Source organism: Hesperophylax consimilis, chromosome 21, assembly GCF_061612785.1.
Source record: "Hesperophylax consimilis isolate HC1 chromosome 21, BYU_Hcon_1.0, whole genome shotgun sequence".
NCBI lineage: Eukaryota > Metazoa > Arthropoda > Insecta > Trichoptera > Limnephilidae > Hesperophylax > Hesperophylax consimilis.
This window is the reverse complement of record NC_142856.1, coordinates 11,136,521-11,154,460: the sequence shown is the minus strand read 5'-3', so window position 1 is coordinate 11,154,460 and position 17,940 is coordinate 11,136,521. Positions and strand designations below refer to the sequence as shown.

Sequence of the window (17,940 nt, the reverse complement as noted above, 5' to 3'; positions counted from 1 at the left end):
AATACATATGTATTCTAGCAAAGAGAAATGCTTGAATACAAAAATATTTTTCCATTGAATAAGATTTCTAACAAATAATGAAAATTTTCACCTGAAAGGTACCTTAAAATGCTTTCGAAAAATCTATTTTTTTTTACTTATATAGAATGACATCCCGCAGTTAGAGTGATATTTTGGAATATATATCAAAATATATTGTTATAACAACCGAGCCCCGAATAGTTTAAGTTCATAAGATAAGGAAAATTTTCTAACCAGAGCCCTAATAAAGCATAGAAAAAAACAACGTGCTCTTTTAAAATTGCAACTCTCACACAATTCCGTTACGTTGGATACCGGTTTTCGTTTAGAAATTTCCATTAAATATTTGAAAAAACCACCAATTTGCAAATTGTACAAAAATATATTTATATTATGAACTCTCAATAAAATTGCTAGCAGAATTTCGAATATTAATTCCCATATTGACCTTTTGAGACACTAACGAAATTTTAATAATTTTCGCATCTATGTATAACTTTCCAAAATTTCTCTCTGTGCGTGACACACACAGCTACTTCCCCACCTTCCTCTTTCCCATCTCCTTCCCCTCCCCGCTACCTTCAGCCTCACAACATACCCAAATTGTGGATGCCATAGTCTCACTGGCTTCATACGGTTGGGAGAAGTTGGGAATCTTGTACAGTTTCACATAAAAAAATTTAAACCTGTATTATACTAAAATAACATGTGGTTATGTTTATCGATGAGTTCTAAGAAAATATGTCCATTAAAAGCATTTTAAATTATTTCCTAGAATCTCCAAGACATCGCTGGTGTAAAAATATCTGTGTTTGTATAAATTACAAATCCACAAGATGTCGAAGATCTGCATGATACTGATGATGGTTCTGCCCTTGGTGGCAGCAGTTGGGAATGGCCCAAGGAAAGCCCAAAGAGCCAGGATAAACAATATGAGGAATCCAGACCCTGATTCCGTGATCTTCCCCGACCACCAGATGAAGTCAATGGAAGCAGAAAATCAGGTAAGACCATTGTACTGATTTGAATTGTGCAAGACAAGCAAGACACGTGCGGGAAATTTCTAAAAATGGTGCTGCAAAATGTTGACTAACTAACTAACCAACTCACTAACCATCAGGCCGTTTCCCCGCAGGGGTAGGCAGAGAGGACGGACCGCCTAACAACTCGGTCTTGGCACACACTCCTTCCCTCATTCACACTCATACATACTCTTCTATTATTCTGACTCTTGACATGGCCCGACTCGAGTATCTGATTAACTTGGTCGCGCCATATCTTCCTCGGGCGTCCCCGACTTCTGCTACCATTCACATTTGCAACATATATTCTCCTTACACTCCTTTCTTCCGTCATTCGCTTTACATGCCCAAACCATCTAAGCGTCCCTTTCTTGATCTTACTCATTACGCTTACATCAGCCTTGCACTTTTTGCCGATCTCCACATTTCTCGCATGATCCATACGTGGTTTTAGCACACATACGACTCATAAAAGTTTTGTAAAACTTGTATAAAGTTGAAGCTAATAATACTATAAGACAGAATTCTTAAAATACGTCATACCTTAATACCTGGAAGGACTATAAAGCTATAAAATTTTAAGGTAAGTACCTTGATACCTACATACTTATGTAGTTATTAAGATAGGTATTGTATATTAAGATAGGTTAAACATTCAGGTTTTGGCATGTAATATTTTAATACTGCTCTTCCATATGTCTAGAGCAGGGGTTCCCAACCTTTTTGTACTCTAGAGCACATTCTAAAATATCGGTAGGGTGGCGGGCACCACCTATTTTTAATCGGCAAACTCGGGGCAGCAATCGCAATCAAAATGACAACAACGCGGTTCCAGGCGGGGAATGCCATTTGCACATCACTCCTTGTACACGATGAAAACCCGAAGTGAGCCGATGATCGCCGAACCCATCTGTCCGGTTCGAGCCCGTGACTCCTGTCAGTTTGGGTGTCGGGGCCATGCTTATTGCTTTCACTGACAGACAGAGCTGGCAGAGTCATGAGCCATGTGTTTTGGCGCCTTCGGCGTTCTTCGGCTCAGTTCGTGGCGTTCGTTCACTTCGGGTTTTCTGCGTGTACAAGGAGTGATGTGCAAATAGAACTCTCCGTTCCAGGCTAGTGTGAAGAGTGCAGTCTGGCTCGCCGCTAGACAGGTTGCGACAAGTACTGTCAGCAAAGGAACCACTCATACATACAATATCGCAAACATACGAACGTATTTAATAAACCTAGGTACTCAAAAAAATTAAAACTCTAACAAATAAATAAAAATTATTCACATTTTTAATTAATGTTTATGAAAAGATTATTTCACTGTCAAATAGTGGCGGGAACATACGAATCGTTCCGCGGGCACGGGGTTGGATCCACTGGTCTAGAGTATTCATCTATCTATATACATATATATAAATAAAAATGTAAATGTTCGTTTGTTCAGAGTCATAAATCCTCGAAATTTCTTCACCGATTGCTTTGAAATTTTGACACAACTTCGCATTCGAATAGGCGTGTGTTTTTATATACCTATTATATAGATGGGTAAAACCATGCTTTTTGAAAAACAGCGCCATCTCTTGGACAAACATGTTCTTTTTTAAAACGTCGCCATCTGATGGACGTAAAAGAAATACGCGGGATTGTTTCTTTATCTGCCTAGGCAGACCTAGCAACAGTAACGCGTGGCGGGGTACAGCTAGTTAATATGATAAGAGTAGGTATTCATAAAAATAATAATATATTCGGCCTTTGTGGTCGAGGGATACGGCTTTCGACTACGAATCAGGAGGACGATGGTTTTAATCCCTCCGTGCGCGAGTAAATTTTCATTAATTTATTTGTTTAAAATAATATACTAGGCATATTATAATATAGAGAGGAGGAAGCGGTTGATCCGCATGCCTTCATAACAAAGGCGAAACAAAACATAAGTGACTTACATACAATCATCGAAGAAAATAAACTTACCAAAGAAACCAAATCAAAAATGATGAAAGAAATAAATAACATCATGGAAATGATATCACACATGGCAATAGAATTAGCTAAATTACAAGAAAAGTGTGATATTCAAGAAAAAAACCAAGCACAAAAATACCCTTTTTCTAATCTGCAGTAAAAAACTTAATATCACAAACGCAAGAAAAACGATTTCCTATAATAATTAAAAGCTTAAAAGAAGAAGACACTGAAAAAATAAAAGAGAAAATACAAAAGATTAAAATATCGCAGTTGGGAATTCGAGTATGCGAAATTAAAAAAACAAAAAAAAACCTTATAATAACATGCCCAGAAAAAGAAGACGCAAAAAAATTAAAAGATAAGATAAATGAAGTCGACAAAACCATAATAGCGGAGGTACTTCTGAAAACGGATCCATGCGTAATATTCAAAGGTCTTGACAAAGACTATACCGAAAAAGAATTCTTAGAAGACATCATTGAACAAAACAACGACATCAAAATGATATGTGAAAAATACCAAGATAAAGAAATATTACAAGTTAAGGCCATCATTACAAACAAAAAAACTAACAGCAAAAACTTAATACTACAAACAAATCCCGAAATGAGACTACATCTTATTAATAATAAAAAAATTCATCTAGGATTCATGAGAATCTATGTAGAAGACTGCAATCCTCTTACCCAATGTTTCCACTGTCAAAGATTTGGACACACAGCACAAAAATGCTACAATAGAATGAATAAACCAACATGCAAGCACTGTTCAGAAGATCATCCCATCTCCGAGTGTAAATCCCTGGAACTGCCACCCAAATGCGCTAACTGCAACTCAGCTAACAAGAAGAAAGAAATAAACTCCTTGAACAGTAAAATGAATGAAGTAGACCACCGAACAAACAGCGAAACATGTAAGTTCCGATCTTACATGCTTAAATTAGCCAAAGAAAGAATTAACTACGACATTGAATAAAAATCTTTTAAATAATTTTGTAAAATACAACCGAAAATGCATTAAATGGATGATTTCTTAAGTAACGAATTAGATTTAAATATTAAAATTCAAGAATATGAATGTATATGTACCGATTCGTGTAACAAAATTATTTCTAAAAACATCAATGATATAATTATTATGCACATAAACATCCGTTCAATTCAAAAAAATTTAGATGAATTAATTCTAAAAATAAATAATTTAATTAAAAAACCGGACTTTATAGTGTTATCCGAAACATTTACGAACGCTGAGTCACCGCCTTATCACTTACCTGAGTACAACTATATTTCTACCAAAGTAGACATCAATAAAAATTCGGGAATAATAATATTTGCAAGCAATAAATTTAGTATTGTTAACATAATAGAACATCCAATACACTTAGTAAACTGCATCGAAGTACATTTCAAACTCGGCAAATCCATATACCATCTAATAGCTATCTATAGAACGCATGGCTCGAGTATTATTACATTTATTAATGACCTCAAATACATATTATTAAAATTAAAAAATAAACTTTGTTTTGTCGTAGGAGATTTTAACGTTAATATTAATGAAAAAATAGAAAATAATAACAAAAATGAATACATCAATTGTATGACTGAACAAAATTTTATATCTTGCATAAATAAAAATACTAGGGAAATAAAAGAACATACTCCATCTTGTTTAGACCACATTTGGACAAATGTAAACATTAAAGATCTTCACAAAATAAAATCAATTGTTTGGAAAACTAACATAACTGATCATCACTCATGCTTACTTCTGTATAATAATAATATTAAACATAAAAAACATAATTTAATAACCAAAAAATCAACAATAGATATGACTATTCTCTCTGAAAAATTAAAAAAGGAAGATTGGAATAATGTTTTAAACAGTGATGATACTGAAATTTGTTCGACTAACTTCGAAAATATTATGTCACAACACATTAAAAATTCGACAACTGAGATAACAACATACATAAAATCAAAATTAAGATGTTTAAAACCTTGGATTACCAAAGGACTTATTATATCTATCAGAAATAAAGAAAAACTTTACAAAATAACTTTAAAAAATCCCCGAGATGAAAAAGCATATATTTTCTATAAAAAATATAAAAATAAATTAACATCTTATATTAAAAAAAGTAAAGAAGAGTATTTTAAAAATAAAATATTATCTTCAGAAAATAACCATAAACAAATGTGGAAAACTGTTAATTTCGCCATAGAAAATACAAAAAAAACAGAAAACATTAAGTACATTGAACACGATAAAAAAATTATAGATGCCAATATACAGCCTAAACAATGTGCAAACATATTTAATTCCTTCTTTGCAAATGTTGGGAAAAATCTTGCGAAAAATATTCATAAGCCTTCAAACCAAGAAAACCATAAAAATAAAAATATACAGAAACGTAATATACTTTCAATGTTTGAAACAACAACAGAATGTGAAATCTCGAAAATAATAGAAAATATGAAAGGAGGTTCGTCCCCCGGTTTTGATTCTATTACGACACACATGTTAAAAACTATGAAACCTCACTTAATAAAACCTATCACTCATTTAATAAACTTAAGTTTAACAAATGGAATTTTTCCAATGAACTACAAAACCACAATAATCTCACCTATTTACAAATCTGGAGATCCACATCAAGCAACGAATTATCGCCCAATATGTCTAATTTCTAATATAGGAAAGATCTTTGAAAAAATAGTAAAAAAACAATTGGTAAATTTTCTAGATAATAATAAAATATTACACAAAAACCAGTTTGGCTTTATAAAATCACTCAGCACACAAGATGCTATTGCTAACGTAACTTCATACATTTACGAATCATTAGATAAAGGTAAAAAATGTGCGGGTATATTTATTGACCTTAGAAAGGCATTCGATAGCATATCCCATGAGATGTTATTAAAAAAATTGAATAATATTGGCATAAAAGGCAACGCAATTAAATGGATCACCGACTACTTAAAAAACCGTCCTCAAGTAGTAAAAATCAATCGTGTTAATAGTGATCAAGAGATTACAAGCTTTGGAATCCCCCAAGGTACAGTGCTTGGACCAATTCTATTTACTATATATGTAAACGATATTTTTTTTCAACCCTTACATGGTCAAATTACGTCATACGCCGATGATACAGTATTAATAATAAGTGATACGAATTGGGAAAATGTAGAATTAAAGGCCACAGAAGACATCAACACGCTCAAGAATTTTTTCGACACTAATTTACTGTCACTTAATAAAGAAAAGACATTTGTAATTCCATTTGCAATCCATACAAATGATACTCCTAAAAATTTTAACATTGTCATACATAATAATACTAAAATTCACAGCCAAAACTATTGCAAATCAAACTGTACAGTACTAAAAACAACAAATAAAATTAAATACCTAGGAGTAATTATTGATAAAAATCTGAAATGGAAGGAACAAATATGTCAAGTAGTAAACAAAATTAGAAAATTAATATATATATTTTTAAGAATTAGAAACTTTCTGTCGATAAAAAATCTATATTTAATTTACTATGCCTTAGTTCAATCCACTTTACAATACGCTATTATTAGTTGGGGATCCGCGTATAAATGTAACCTTCTTCCAATTGAAATTATACAAAGAACAATTATTAAAATTATATTAAAAAAATCCTTTGACTACCCAACAGAACGCCTGTTTGAAGAATTTCAAGTACCTACATTTAAAGACCTTTATATTAAAAACTCATTAATCCAAATTATAAAAGAAAAAGATAAATATCAATTTTTAAATGAAAACAGAACGCGACTTAGACATGTTTTTCTATGCCCAAAACTAAATACGTCTTTTGCACAACATCATTATACTTACCAGGGAAGAACTTTTTTCAATCGTCTACCAGAAGAAATCAGAAGCATTAATGATAAAACCCGAATACTGCTCTCTGTCAAGAGACATTTTAAAAATATTCTGAAAAAAAAACTACTGTCACTTAATTAATCTCACAAATATCCTTAGTTTTCCATAACTTCCTTTCTTTTTTAAATTTAATAAATTAATATATTATCCTTCACTACTATCAAAAAAAATACTACAGCAAACATACATTTATGTAAAAAGAATTATTTAAGTACCAACTAACAACAACATTTTTGTACACTCCCCTTCCATACACAAGCAAATGCTTTCAATGGAAGAGTAGTAAAAAAATACAAGATGTAAAATGAAACATAGCACCATGTAAACATATTATTAAAAATAAAAAATAATTACAAAAAAAAAAAAAAAAAAAAAATATTTGTGGCACGTTCCACAGCGGAAGATGCTCTCAGTGTCGCCCTGGTTAAAGACAAAAAAACTGAATTGAAACGTTGTTTGAAATGGCTTTAGCCGTATTTGTTGACCAGATCTCAATACCCCTTCCTGCTACCAGTGCTACCTTCAGCCTCACAACTTAACCCAATCACCAATTTTGGAAACCTATTATCTAGCATTATTTTAACATGTCCAACCCATCGCAGACTTTGGAACCTACAGCGTCTTAAGATGGTCTCATGCTCTAATAGATTTTCGAATTCATGGTTCATTTTAATTGTGTATGATTCTCTATTCATTTAGAGCAGATCCAAAGTTGTATTAGTGTTTTGCTTTCAAAGACTGCCAATCAATTGCACTATGTTTCTCTTGCATGGAAATTTACCATCATAACATGACCTTGTCAACAGCTACCTCTGGAGCTGGCTCGAAGGTTCAACGAGGATCTGGAGGATCTGGATACCTTCATGGAGAACTTTGTGGAAAACAAGGAACTCTTCCGCTCCGAAAACCGTGAAGACCTCATTTTACCGAGGGGTGAGTTAACCCGTAACCTTGCTATTTTATCTGCTTTCATGAATTTTATCTTTGAAACACTCTACAAACAATATACAAAACAACCGGAAAATATAACATTACAAAAACATTTCAAAGCTTATAAAAAAAAACTTACATATCTAATAAAAAACACAAAGGATGACTACTACAAACAAAAACTTGAATTATCTGGAAATGACAGTAAAAGGATTTGGTCCATCATAAATGAAATTGTCGATAAAAAACATTTAAAAAATAAAACAATCAACAGTGTAAACCATAATGATTCAAAAATCTGCTGTAAAGATAAACCTCTAGAAGCCGCAAATGTATTTAACAATTTTTTTGCTAATGTAGGAAAAAACCTCGCTAAAAAAATCCAACAAGGCCTTACCCCAAATGACCCAAATACTACAGTAAATAATGAGCATAAATTTGAATTATTTCAACCGACAACACCAGAAGAAATTGAACAAATTATTTCAGGTATGAAAGGAGGTTCTGCCCCTGGTTTTGATGGGGTCACAATACAAACACTGAAATGTATAAAATCACAAGTATCAAAACCATTAACTCATATAATCAATACAAGTTTTCAAAGCGGAGTTTTTCCATCCATGTACAAACAATCTGTAATTATACCAATATTTAAAACCGGCAATCCGGAAGAACCAACCAATTACCGCCCTATTTCTTTACTATCAAACATTGCAAAAATATTTGAAAAAATTGCCAAAAAAAGAATAACTCAGTTCATAAAGATTAATAATATAATTCACGAAAACCAGTTTGGATTCATGGAAAACAAAAGCACAAAAGACGCCATTGCTAAATTATCTAGTACCATACAAGACGCTTTAGACAAATCTTTAAAATGTGTTGGTATTTTTGTTGATCTCCAAAAAGCCTTCGACAGCATATCTCATGTCAAACTAATACAAAAATTAAAGATCGTGGGTTTTAATGACACAGCATTAAGTTGGCTAAAAAGTTATCTTCACCAAAGAACACAAGTAGTAAAAATTAATCACGCATCTAGTCTACCACTCACAAGTGATTTTGGGATACCACAAGGTACTGTTTTGGGTCCATTACTTTTCATCATGTACGTAAACGACATTTTTAAACAAAACCTCAGTGGAACAGTTATATCTTACGCAGATGATACAATTATCATAATTAAGGGTAATGACTGGAAAATTGTAAATGAAAATGCAAATAATGACATCCAAATCCTAAAAAACTGGTTCGATACAAACCTACTTACAATTAACGCAAAAAAACAGTTTATATACCATTCACAATAAATAAATTCAAAACTTACCCCAACATTCATATAATAATACACAACAAAAAATGTAACAAAGATGTTTGTAATAAATCATGTACCATACTAAACCAAACAACTGAAGTAAAGTACCTCGGTGTAATTGTAGACCAACATATGAAATGGAACAGACACATATGTGAACTTGTCAAGCGCATTAGAAAATGTATCTATATATTCATTAGATTAAGAAATGTTCTCAAGCTAAACAACCTGAAAAAAGTCTATTACGCACTAGTCCAATCATTACTTCAGTATGGAATCATTGGGTGGGGAGGTGCATATGAAAAAATTTTAAGCTCTGTAAAAGTGGTACAAAAACTAATTATAAAAGTAATTTTGAAAAAAAAACCAACATTCTCTTCAGCATCACTGTTCAAAATTTTCGAAGTACCAACAATTGAAGACCTCTATAAAAAAGATGCAATATTACAAATATATAAAGAAACTGTAATAAAAAAACTTAAATTTAACTCATCCTTAAGGCATAATTTTAACATCCAAATTCCTCTATTTTCAACACAACAAATGCACAATAATTACATTTACAAAGGCATAAGATATTTTAATAGTCTTCCCGAAGAAGTGAAAAAAATACCAGATTTTATTTTATTCAAAAAGAAGGTCAAATTTATCTTTAAAAAAATTAATATCACCTATCAAATGTTATAACTTCAATTCATGTTACGACCAAAATTAACGTCACAATCCTCTTTTAAGTTTATATTTATTGTATCGTATTTATGTTAATTAGTGATATAAACATGAAATAATTGTCAAATAACTCCTACGCCAAGCTCAAGAGCTAGCACTCTTCATTGGAGTAGAAATTCAATAACTTATGTTTTTCACTATTACCTATGATCATCTAATTTTATGTAAAATGTAACAATGTTATAAGTTAAACAATAAAAAATAAAAATAAATAAAATATGTACTTAATGAAAGTTAGGTATTAGATCTTACTCCCCAATGGGTAATCTATTACTTTATAGATAATATTCTTTACGTATTCAGAATGTGGAAATATATATGTATTCTAGTATTCATTATTGCACCGTTTCTTATTATTAAGTTTACGGGTCTCTTCAATAAAAACACTTTGAAATCTAAGTTATATTTTACGGTGAAACAATTACATGACGATTTTAAATATCTGTACTAAAAGGCCCATAGTAGTCGGAAGGACCCATCTTGCTCGCCGGTTAGTAATGGAAGAAGGAAGATTCAAACAAACATATCTGCTGTATTAAAAAAGATGACTTGATAGTTTCAAATAAACACAAAACGATTTTATCTTGTGAGCCTTGAGTAGAACTCTAACTTATAATCAACTGAAAAATGACATGATTTGGTTAAGTTCAAAACCTTAGAGCCGTATTTTTTAAAAATTACGTTATAATCGAGAAGTTTAACGCTTACTTTATACGTTTAAAATACATCACATAAACTAACAATCACTCGATGAACAATATATTCACTTCAAAAAACTGTTATAAATATTTAATGATGATCCAAGGACAGTGCCTTGTGGAATACCGGAATCCGATGTTTGTTGATCGCATAATTAAGTCAATTTTATTCAAAAATTGTGAGTGGTTAGTCAGATAAATTTTACCTTCTGCACAGTTTTTTTCTTTGTTGTTTGTTTTCAGAATACTTTCAATTAGTTTGTAACGTGTGATTGCATTTCTAAGATCCTTAAATATCACCGTGCATTTATTGCAAGACCTACAAATAATACCTACAGGAAAAATACACAGACTAATTTAATCGCTAAAACACGTAACTTATGGAACAATAAAACGTCACTAATTCACTTAATTATATGATAATTTGATTTACTTGGATATGTTAATCTTTGACTATTGTTTTTTTTAATAGATGGACTTTCATCAAGATTTGGAGGTGATCTAACCATAAAAAAATACGGTAAGTACCTCTACATTTTTCAAAATTAGTTTATAACAAACAATTAACTTAGCTTAGAGAAAACAACACTTTTATGAAATATCACAAGAACCATAGAATGAAGAAGAAAACTATTAGTGCCTTCTATACAAATTTGAATGGAAACAAATGTGTCGCTGACTTAGTACGTTTTGGTTGTAGACCATTTAGCACGCGATCTGCCTCTCTTACACTTCCATGAAATTTCATATCCAACATTTGAATTTCGTAATCATGGTGAAATACAGTTTTGTGTGGAATTATGGGTCTCGATTAGGCTTATATTTGGATAACGAAAAGGCACTTTTTTGTTTTTCTTTATTCTATGACAAGAACGAACCTGGATTCAATTCAAATATGATTTAAGATTTTCACGGCCAAAAGTATTTATGTTATTTGTTTTTGGAGTGTTATGCCGTGTTGCGCTAACTCCTTCTTTAGCCAACGTTTCGGACAGCATTGCAGTGTCCATTATCAGGGCAGATGTGTTATTTGAGGTTGTGGTGAAATGTGAGCTTAAGTATGAGGTTATGATATACATAAGCTCACATTTCACCACAACCTCAAATAACACATCTGCCTTGATGATGGACACTGCAATGCTGTCCGAAACGTTGGCTAAAGAAGGAGTTAGCGCAACACGGCATAACACTGGATTCAATTGTTTGTGATTTCATTTTGATTTTTATGCCGTTTCGGGAAACAAATTTGCTTTAAAAAAATATTTTTATTTGAGCTCTTTCATTTAATCTCATTTAAAACATACAATTATGCTAAACTGGTACATGGGGCGGTCATCTTGGAGGCTTCCCCCGCAATCAATTGAATGTAATTAATGACTCTATTCGATAAATAATATAATAAATGTTCGATGTAAAAGAAAAATATCTGAATAAAATCAAAAAGTTCCGTGCAAATTCGTGGAGTGTTGGTGTGATTTTATACATAATTTTGTTATTTCCTCACTCCGGCTCTGTGCTTTGACCAACACGTTTTTTGATGTTCATTGCTTTCATTTTACAGTGATTTACTTTGCTATCTTTTCAAAGGAATAAGGAATGGGAAGGCGAATCTATCTTTTTAAACTATTCAAATTAGTATTTTGAAATGTCGAAAGACGGGATTTCTATATATGGTTTGATTGAAAAATAATGTTTGTTTAGAGCACAGGTTCTCAAACTTATTTCGACCACCGCCCACTTAGAGATTTAAAAAAAAGCTAGTGCTTCCCATATTACATGCGCATCTTAAAAACAGTTATTGTAAATATAATTTTTAAACATGCCTTATTCCTTGGATAGGATAGATATATAGATTGGAAATGTATGTATGTGTATGAATGAATGTGTATATATTGATTAATAGGTATATACGGATGGTAACCGGATAAATCATCACAATGATAATTCATCACATCTTCAAAAAGTTATATAAAGTCATGGAAAGTGATGAAAACTTTATTAACTGGGTTATGTAGGTTAGGTTAGGTTAAGTTAGGTTAGGTTAAAAAAATCCATCGTTTCTAATGACTTTATATCACTTTTTAAAAGTGTGTTGAATTGTCACTGTGTTGAGTTATCATGGAACCATACGGATATATAAATATATGCGTACGTATGTATGTAAGCATATATATATATATATATATGTACCCGCCTCAGAACAGGAATCTTCTAGTGAGGCGGGTTACTTGCTTGTTTGTATATGATAATGTTATTTTAATAAACGCCCGGGTTGCTGGCAATTTAAAAAAAAAATAAGCACCGACAGGAACATGATAAACCTGCGACCGCTTTTTACCTCACGTGAGTAACCGAATTCATACTGAGCAAGTTAGAACAAGTAAGATAATCGTGTCAATTCATGCAGGGTTGTAACAATCGCGTTATTTAACAAGAACTTGATTGCCGCAAACGCGATACGAACTGAGGGTGGAAAGTCCGATACAGTTTTCCATACAAACTTTGAGGAAACAATGACGGGGGTAGAAAATATATAATTCCAGTATAAGTGTTTTACTTAATTTAAAAACTAACCAACACATAGTGGCCAGTAAAATACCCAGTTTTGTTATTAGGAAGCAAAACAAACTGTTATTATATAATTCAGCTAGATTCCGTCGGGATTTTTATAGGTAGAATTTGTCTGCCGTCTCTCCTCTAGATTTCCTTAACTCCCCTAATTTTATTTGAGCCTTCTACTGCCCCCTAAACGCCTCCAACGCCCATAAGGGGGCGTTATCGCGCACTTTGAGAAAGCCTGGTTTAGAATATTCTAGAGATTTATTTTTGGGGTGTTGCACTACTTCCTTCTCTAGCCAACGTTTCGGACAGCATTTCATGTCCATCATCATAGCAGAAGTATAATGCTGTAATGCTGCCTGAAACGTTGGCTAAAGAAGCAAGTGGCGCAACACGGCATAATACCCCAAAAAAATCACTATAATGCATTTGGCCGTGAAAATCTCAAATCATATCCCTTTGTTTAGAGTGGTTCAACCAAAAAGTAGATGATCTGTATCTATACACAGGACCGGTCCTGAGCCAAACGGTGCCTGGCGCGAGTAAAATTTGAACGCACCTTGTCAAAACCAGTAGACTCCTAGGCATTGTAATGGGACTGTGTAATAACACTATTGGTATAATTTATGATCTATAGTTCCCACAAGTACGTTTTTTTATTACCAACTTTGTATAGGTACCCAAGTGTAACCAAGATGCAAATGAGTATTTTTTTCGGTACAGATATTATTAATACGCTTATGACACAGGGGCGGTAAAGCAGTCACAGAAAGGGTCCGTGGTGATTGCCAAGCCCGCTGGCTGCGTGCCCGACCCCACCGTGGTGTCGCTGCAGACCTCGACCACTGACCCCGGCGCGACCCTCTTGCCCTCCTGCACGCGTGTACCCCGCTGCGGGGGTTGCTGCTACCACCACCTGCTCACCTGCCAACCCACGCAGATCAAGATGAAAACTCTGGGGGTATGCATGATCATCATTTTTACCCTCGTCACCATCACCACTGTCACTGTCGTTGTCTTCGTCGTTGTTACCGTCGTTGTCTTTTTTATTGTTATTCATTGAGTTAGTTTATATCACATTTTACGTGTGTAAACTAATACGTACTTGGTTACATTTAATTGTTTCCACAATAAAATTTCAAAAGACTGGCTAACCCAATCAAACCTAACTCGCTGCATTTAACCTCCGACTGCGATTGACAGACACCTTTTTGAGGATTTTTTCATCAATTACATGTTATCTTCTTCCTTCATTTATTTCCAACTACTTTACAAACTGATTGCAGATTACCAAACTCCTGTCCATCTCTGTATGTATTGATTTTATAGATTTTTTCAGGTTTACGAGATTTCCGGCCGGCAATACAAAAAATTCGTGAATGTTACTCTTGAAGAGCACATTCAATGCAAATGCGACTGCGCCAAGAAAGCAACCGTGAGTTTCTAACAGTATATTACATTGGTTATGATTTATGATTAACTTAACTTCATGTTTTCTCCAGTTGTCTCACTCATTTTATTTGGTCATATGTCTCACTTGACATTTTGAAGGTTCCTTTTCTTGGGACAAGGCCCCCTCAAGCGTGAAAACACAAAAGCCATAATTCCACAGGCGAGGCAAGGAAAAGAATCGTATACACGACCATGCGGCAAGAGACGTGATGCCGAAAGTGATTAAATGAAGGTGATGTTTGATAGCAATGTCGGAACTCGGAACTCGAATCAGCCAAACGTGGAGGCGCCGAATCGAGTACGCAGCAAAATGGATCTTGTGATTTGCCAACCCTAATCGAGGGGCGCCCAAAGTCAACTTTGCACCGCTCAAATTCACAAGCCGAATTCGTCACTCCCCCCCGTCAACTTGACGTAAGAATCCGTCGAATGGCCTGTTTTTGAGATTGTTACGATTGTTTCCAGGATTGCCGGGAGAACCAGGTCTACAACACGGCAGGCTGCACGTGCGAATGCCTGAACGCGCGCACCGACGAATTGGACTGCATCATGAACGGGCGTTACTGGAACCCCACCGAATGCCGCTGCGAGTGCGGCTCCGAGCCCAGCGAGTGCTCCACGGGAGCCTACTTTGATCTGGAGTCTTGCCGCTGTAAAAGGAGATGATAATCCTAACTCCTTACTGTATCGTTCCCCTGTTATGGTGTATGGTCCTGCCGCTGATAGATCTGTTATAACCTCACTTTCTGACTTATGATTTGATGTTTATGAAAATGGGGAAGAGATTACAACTGAATTATTATCGGAATGCCTTTAATAGACTGTTTCCTTATTTTGCATTGATAATGTATATATTATGTTATAGGAACTCGCATTGTATATTGAGTACCTATGCTAGATAGTGTAATTATTTTCCTACTCATAACATGTGAGTAATTACCTAGTGCCTTCAGTTCAAGCTATCATATCATGATGAAATACAAATCGCATAAGTCAGGTAGGTACCTATTGCAAATTGCAAACATAACCCTAAAAACGCCTGTTTTAAATGTCAATAATGGACTCTTGCATTTTGTTCATCTGCTCTGTCTCTTGGTACCCACCCAGTTCCATCTTTACCATATGGGCATGCGGGGCTTTCGTATTTTTGCTGTTTTCCTGTATGTTTTTGGCTTTCAAAAAGGGCCCCCAAACTTAGTGCAAGGCCCCCAAAATCGGTGCAGGACCGCCATTATAGATTTGCCACGCCGCCAACTTGCCAATATTGGCCAGGAAATAGCAATTTATATTCCTACCAGATGAATTCTTGATGTGCGTGCTATAAATACTTCTTAGATCAGTTCTAAAATACAATAATTAATAAATTCAATTTGCTACATAAACATACAATTTTCAAATGTGTAGGTGGGTTCTGGTGGGTTCTTATTACCTCTTGGCAATTTCTTTCAGTATTTTTTTTTATTATTATAACAAATATATTTTATTATCTTCAAGTAGCAAAGCGTGGGTCTAGAAAAGGTGGGGAATTAAGGCGCGTGAAAGCAGGAATAAAAAATGCCTATTTAATTTTGCCCTGTAAGAGGTTTTGAGGGTAAGTACTATCCCATATAATAGTAGAGGGTAACACCTTCCAAAAACGCGATGATGCCCTTAGGGGGAGTATTAACGATTTAGAGTGGTGGTTAAGGATTTCAAGGGTTCTCTCATCACTAGAGGGAAGAGGGAACTCATAATCATATGGATATTTGATTTGATATTTTTAAGGGTAAATCTACTGGCAATATTTACCTTCTGCAGAGGCACTTCATTATCTTCTATTATATTTATTATTCTACTGTAAGGTAAAATTGTAACCTATTGCTACTATCTATTTGTGTGTATTATGTAGGGATTACATAGGGTTAAGTTTGTATTTTTGGATCTGTATTATTTGTTTATGTTGTGAAATGAAATATGTTTTGACAATAAAGGTATCAGTCGATAATTTTCGATTAGATGACATAAAATGCGTTTGTTATTATTTAAATCTATAGTTCGTATGGCAGATTTTTTTCTTAAATCTTTGTAAGGACGGTCATAATGTACAAGACAGTGAGGAGACTGAGGACACAGTATATCTCTTTCTCAAGGGGTGAGTATTAAAAAGAGCATTTCTTACAAATTCAGGTCCTTTTTTAATATTATGAGACGTCCTCGCTTACCCACATAGAGCTTAAAACTGAAGATGTTGAGGGATTTTTACGGATTGTACTAATCTCCCCACGTTCCGGAATAGCGAAATTATTATTAATATTGATTTAGAGCACATAGTCCACGAATGTCCACTTCACCTTTCAACTGTAGAACTGATGTAATCTCCATAATGATCATCCCTTGTGTCATAAATAATATCCCATTTTAAATGGAACTCAAGATCTCCTAAATAAATCTTGATGTTCAATATATTTATGAACTTTCACTGAAATTAAAAAAAAAAACTATTAATGAGGTGTTTTTATTGGATTCTTTTTACATTTTGAAGTATCTACCCTCGCACCCCGTGATTCATATTTAAATTATTTGCGTTTTAATAAAATTTTAGTCGGACATATTATTCAAGTAAATACGACAAAATTCCAAATAGTAGGTGCTGCATTTCTATAATAACAAAATAACGTTACTTGTATTAAGAAAACAATAAAATATAAACAAATAATACCCGCATTCTCAAAAAGGGGAAAAGTTCCTACTTCGAAAATAAGCCCATCACAACACTACAGCTGATGCTGTCTAGTGCCACGGTCTGAAAAATTTCGCGCCACTTTTTCTCGGGCAATGACATCTGATCTGACGTTTGAAAAATGCCTATCGGAATTTCTAGCGGCCGGTGGGCCGTGACGTGATATAAACTTTTATTTCAATTAAACCACTATAACTTGAGCCCGCCGTAATTTTAACTAGGTTTATAATTCTGTCGATTGAGTGGTTGTACTCTATACATAGTTTTAAATGCATTTATTTTCCAATTTATACCTGAGTAACGAGGATAACAACTTGGTTCGTGGCGAACATCTGATCCGGGTCAACAACATTCTCCGTGGGTGAGTTTTCATTTTTTGTTTATAGTTATATTGTGGAAAGTATCATTTTATTGTCCTTTAATGCGTGTAGTTTGAAAAAAATGTTCCAAAAATATTTAATTCATCAATTTAAATTATAGGTGTAGTTTAGTGTAAGTAGTTAGATATCTATTTTTGTATTGCTCTTTGTTAGGTCAACTTTATGAATTGCACGAAAATGCATTTTTAATCATTTTTTAGGTTAATTAACTAGCTGACCATCACGCCGTGTCCCT

At 33.8% G+C, this 17,940-nt stretch overlaps 1 protein-coding gene across 1 annotated transcript; it reads left to right on the top strand.

Moving 5' to 3' along the window:
- Window positions 1-737: 737 nt before the first annotated feature.
- On the top strand, window positions 738-16,544 carry LOC149413614 (uncharacterized). Its single transcript, XM_089644762.1, has 6 exons — window positions 738-1,025; window positions 7,730-7,856; window positions 11,068-11,115; window positions 13,904-14,115; window positions 14,494-14,589; window positions 15,072-16,544. Exons 1-6 carry the CDS (start codon window positions 858-860, stop codon window positions 15,270-15,272), a joined length of 852 nt encoding a protein of 283 aa, XP_089500888.1. The 5' UTR covers window positions 738-857; the 3' UTR covers window positions 15,273-16,544.
- Window positions 16,545-17,940: the final 1,396 nt, after the last annotated feature.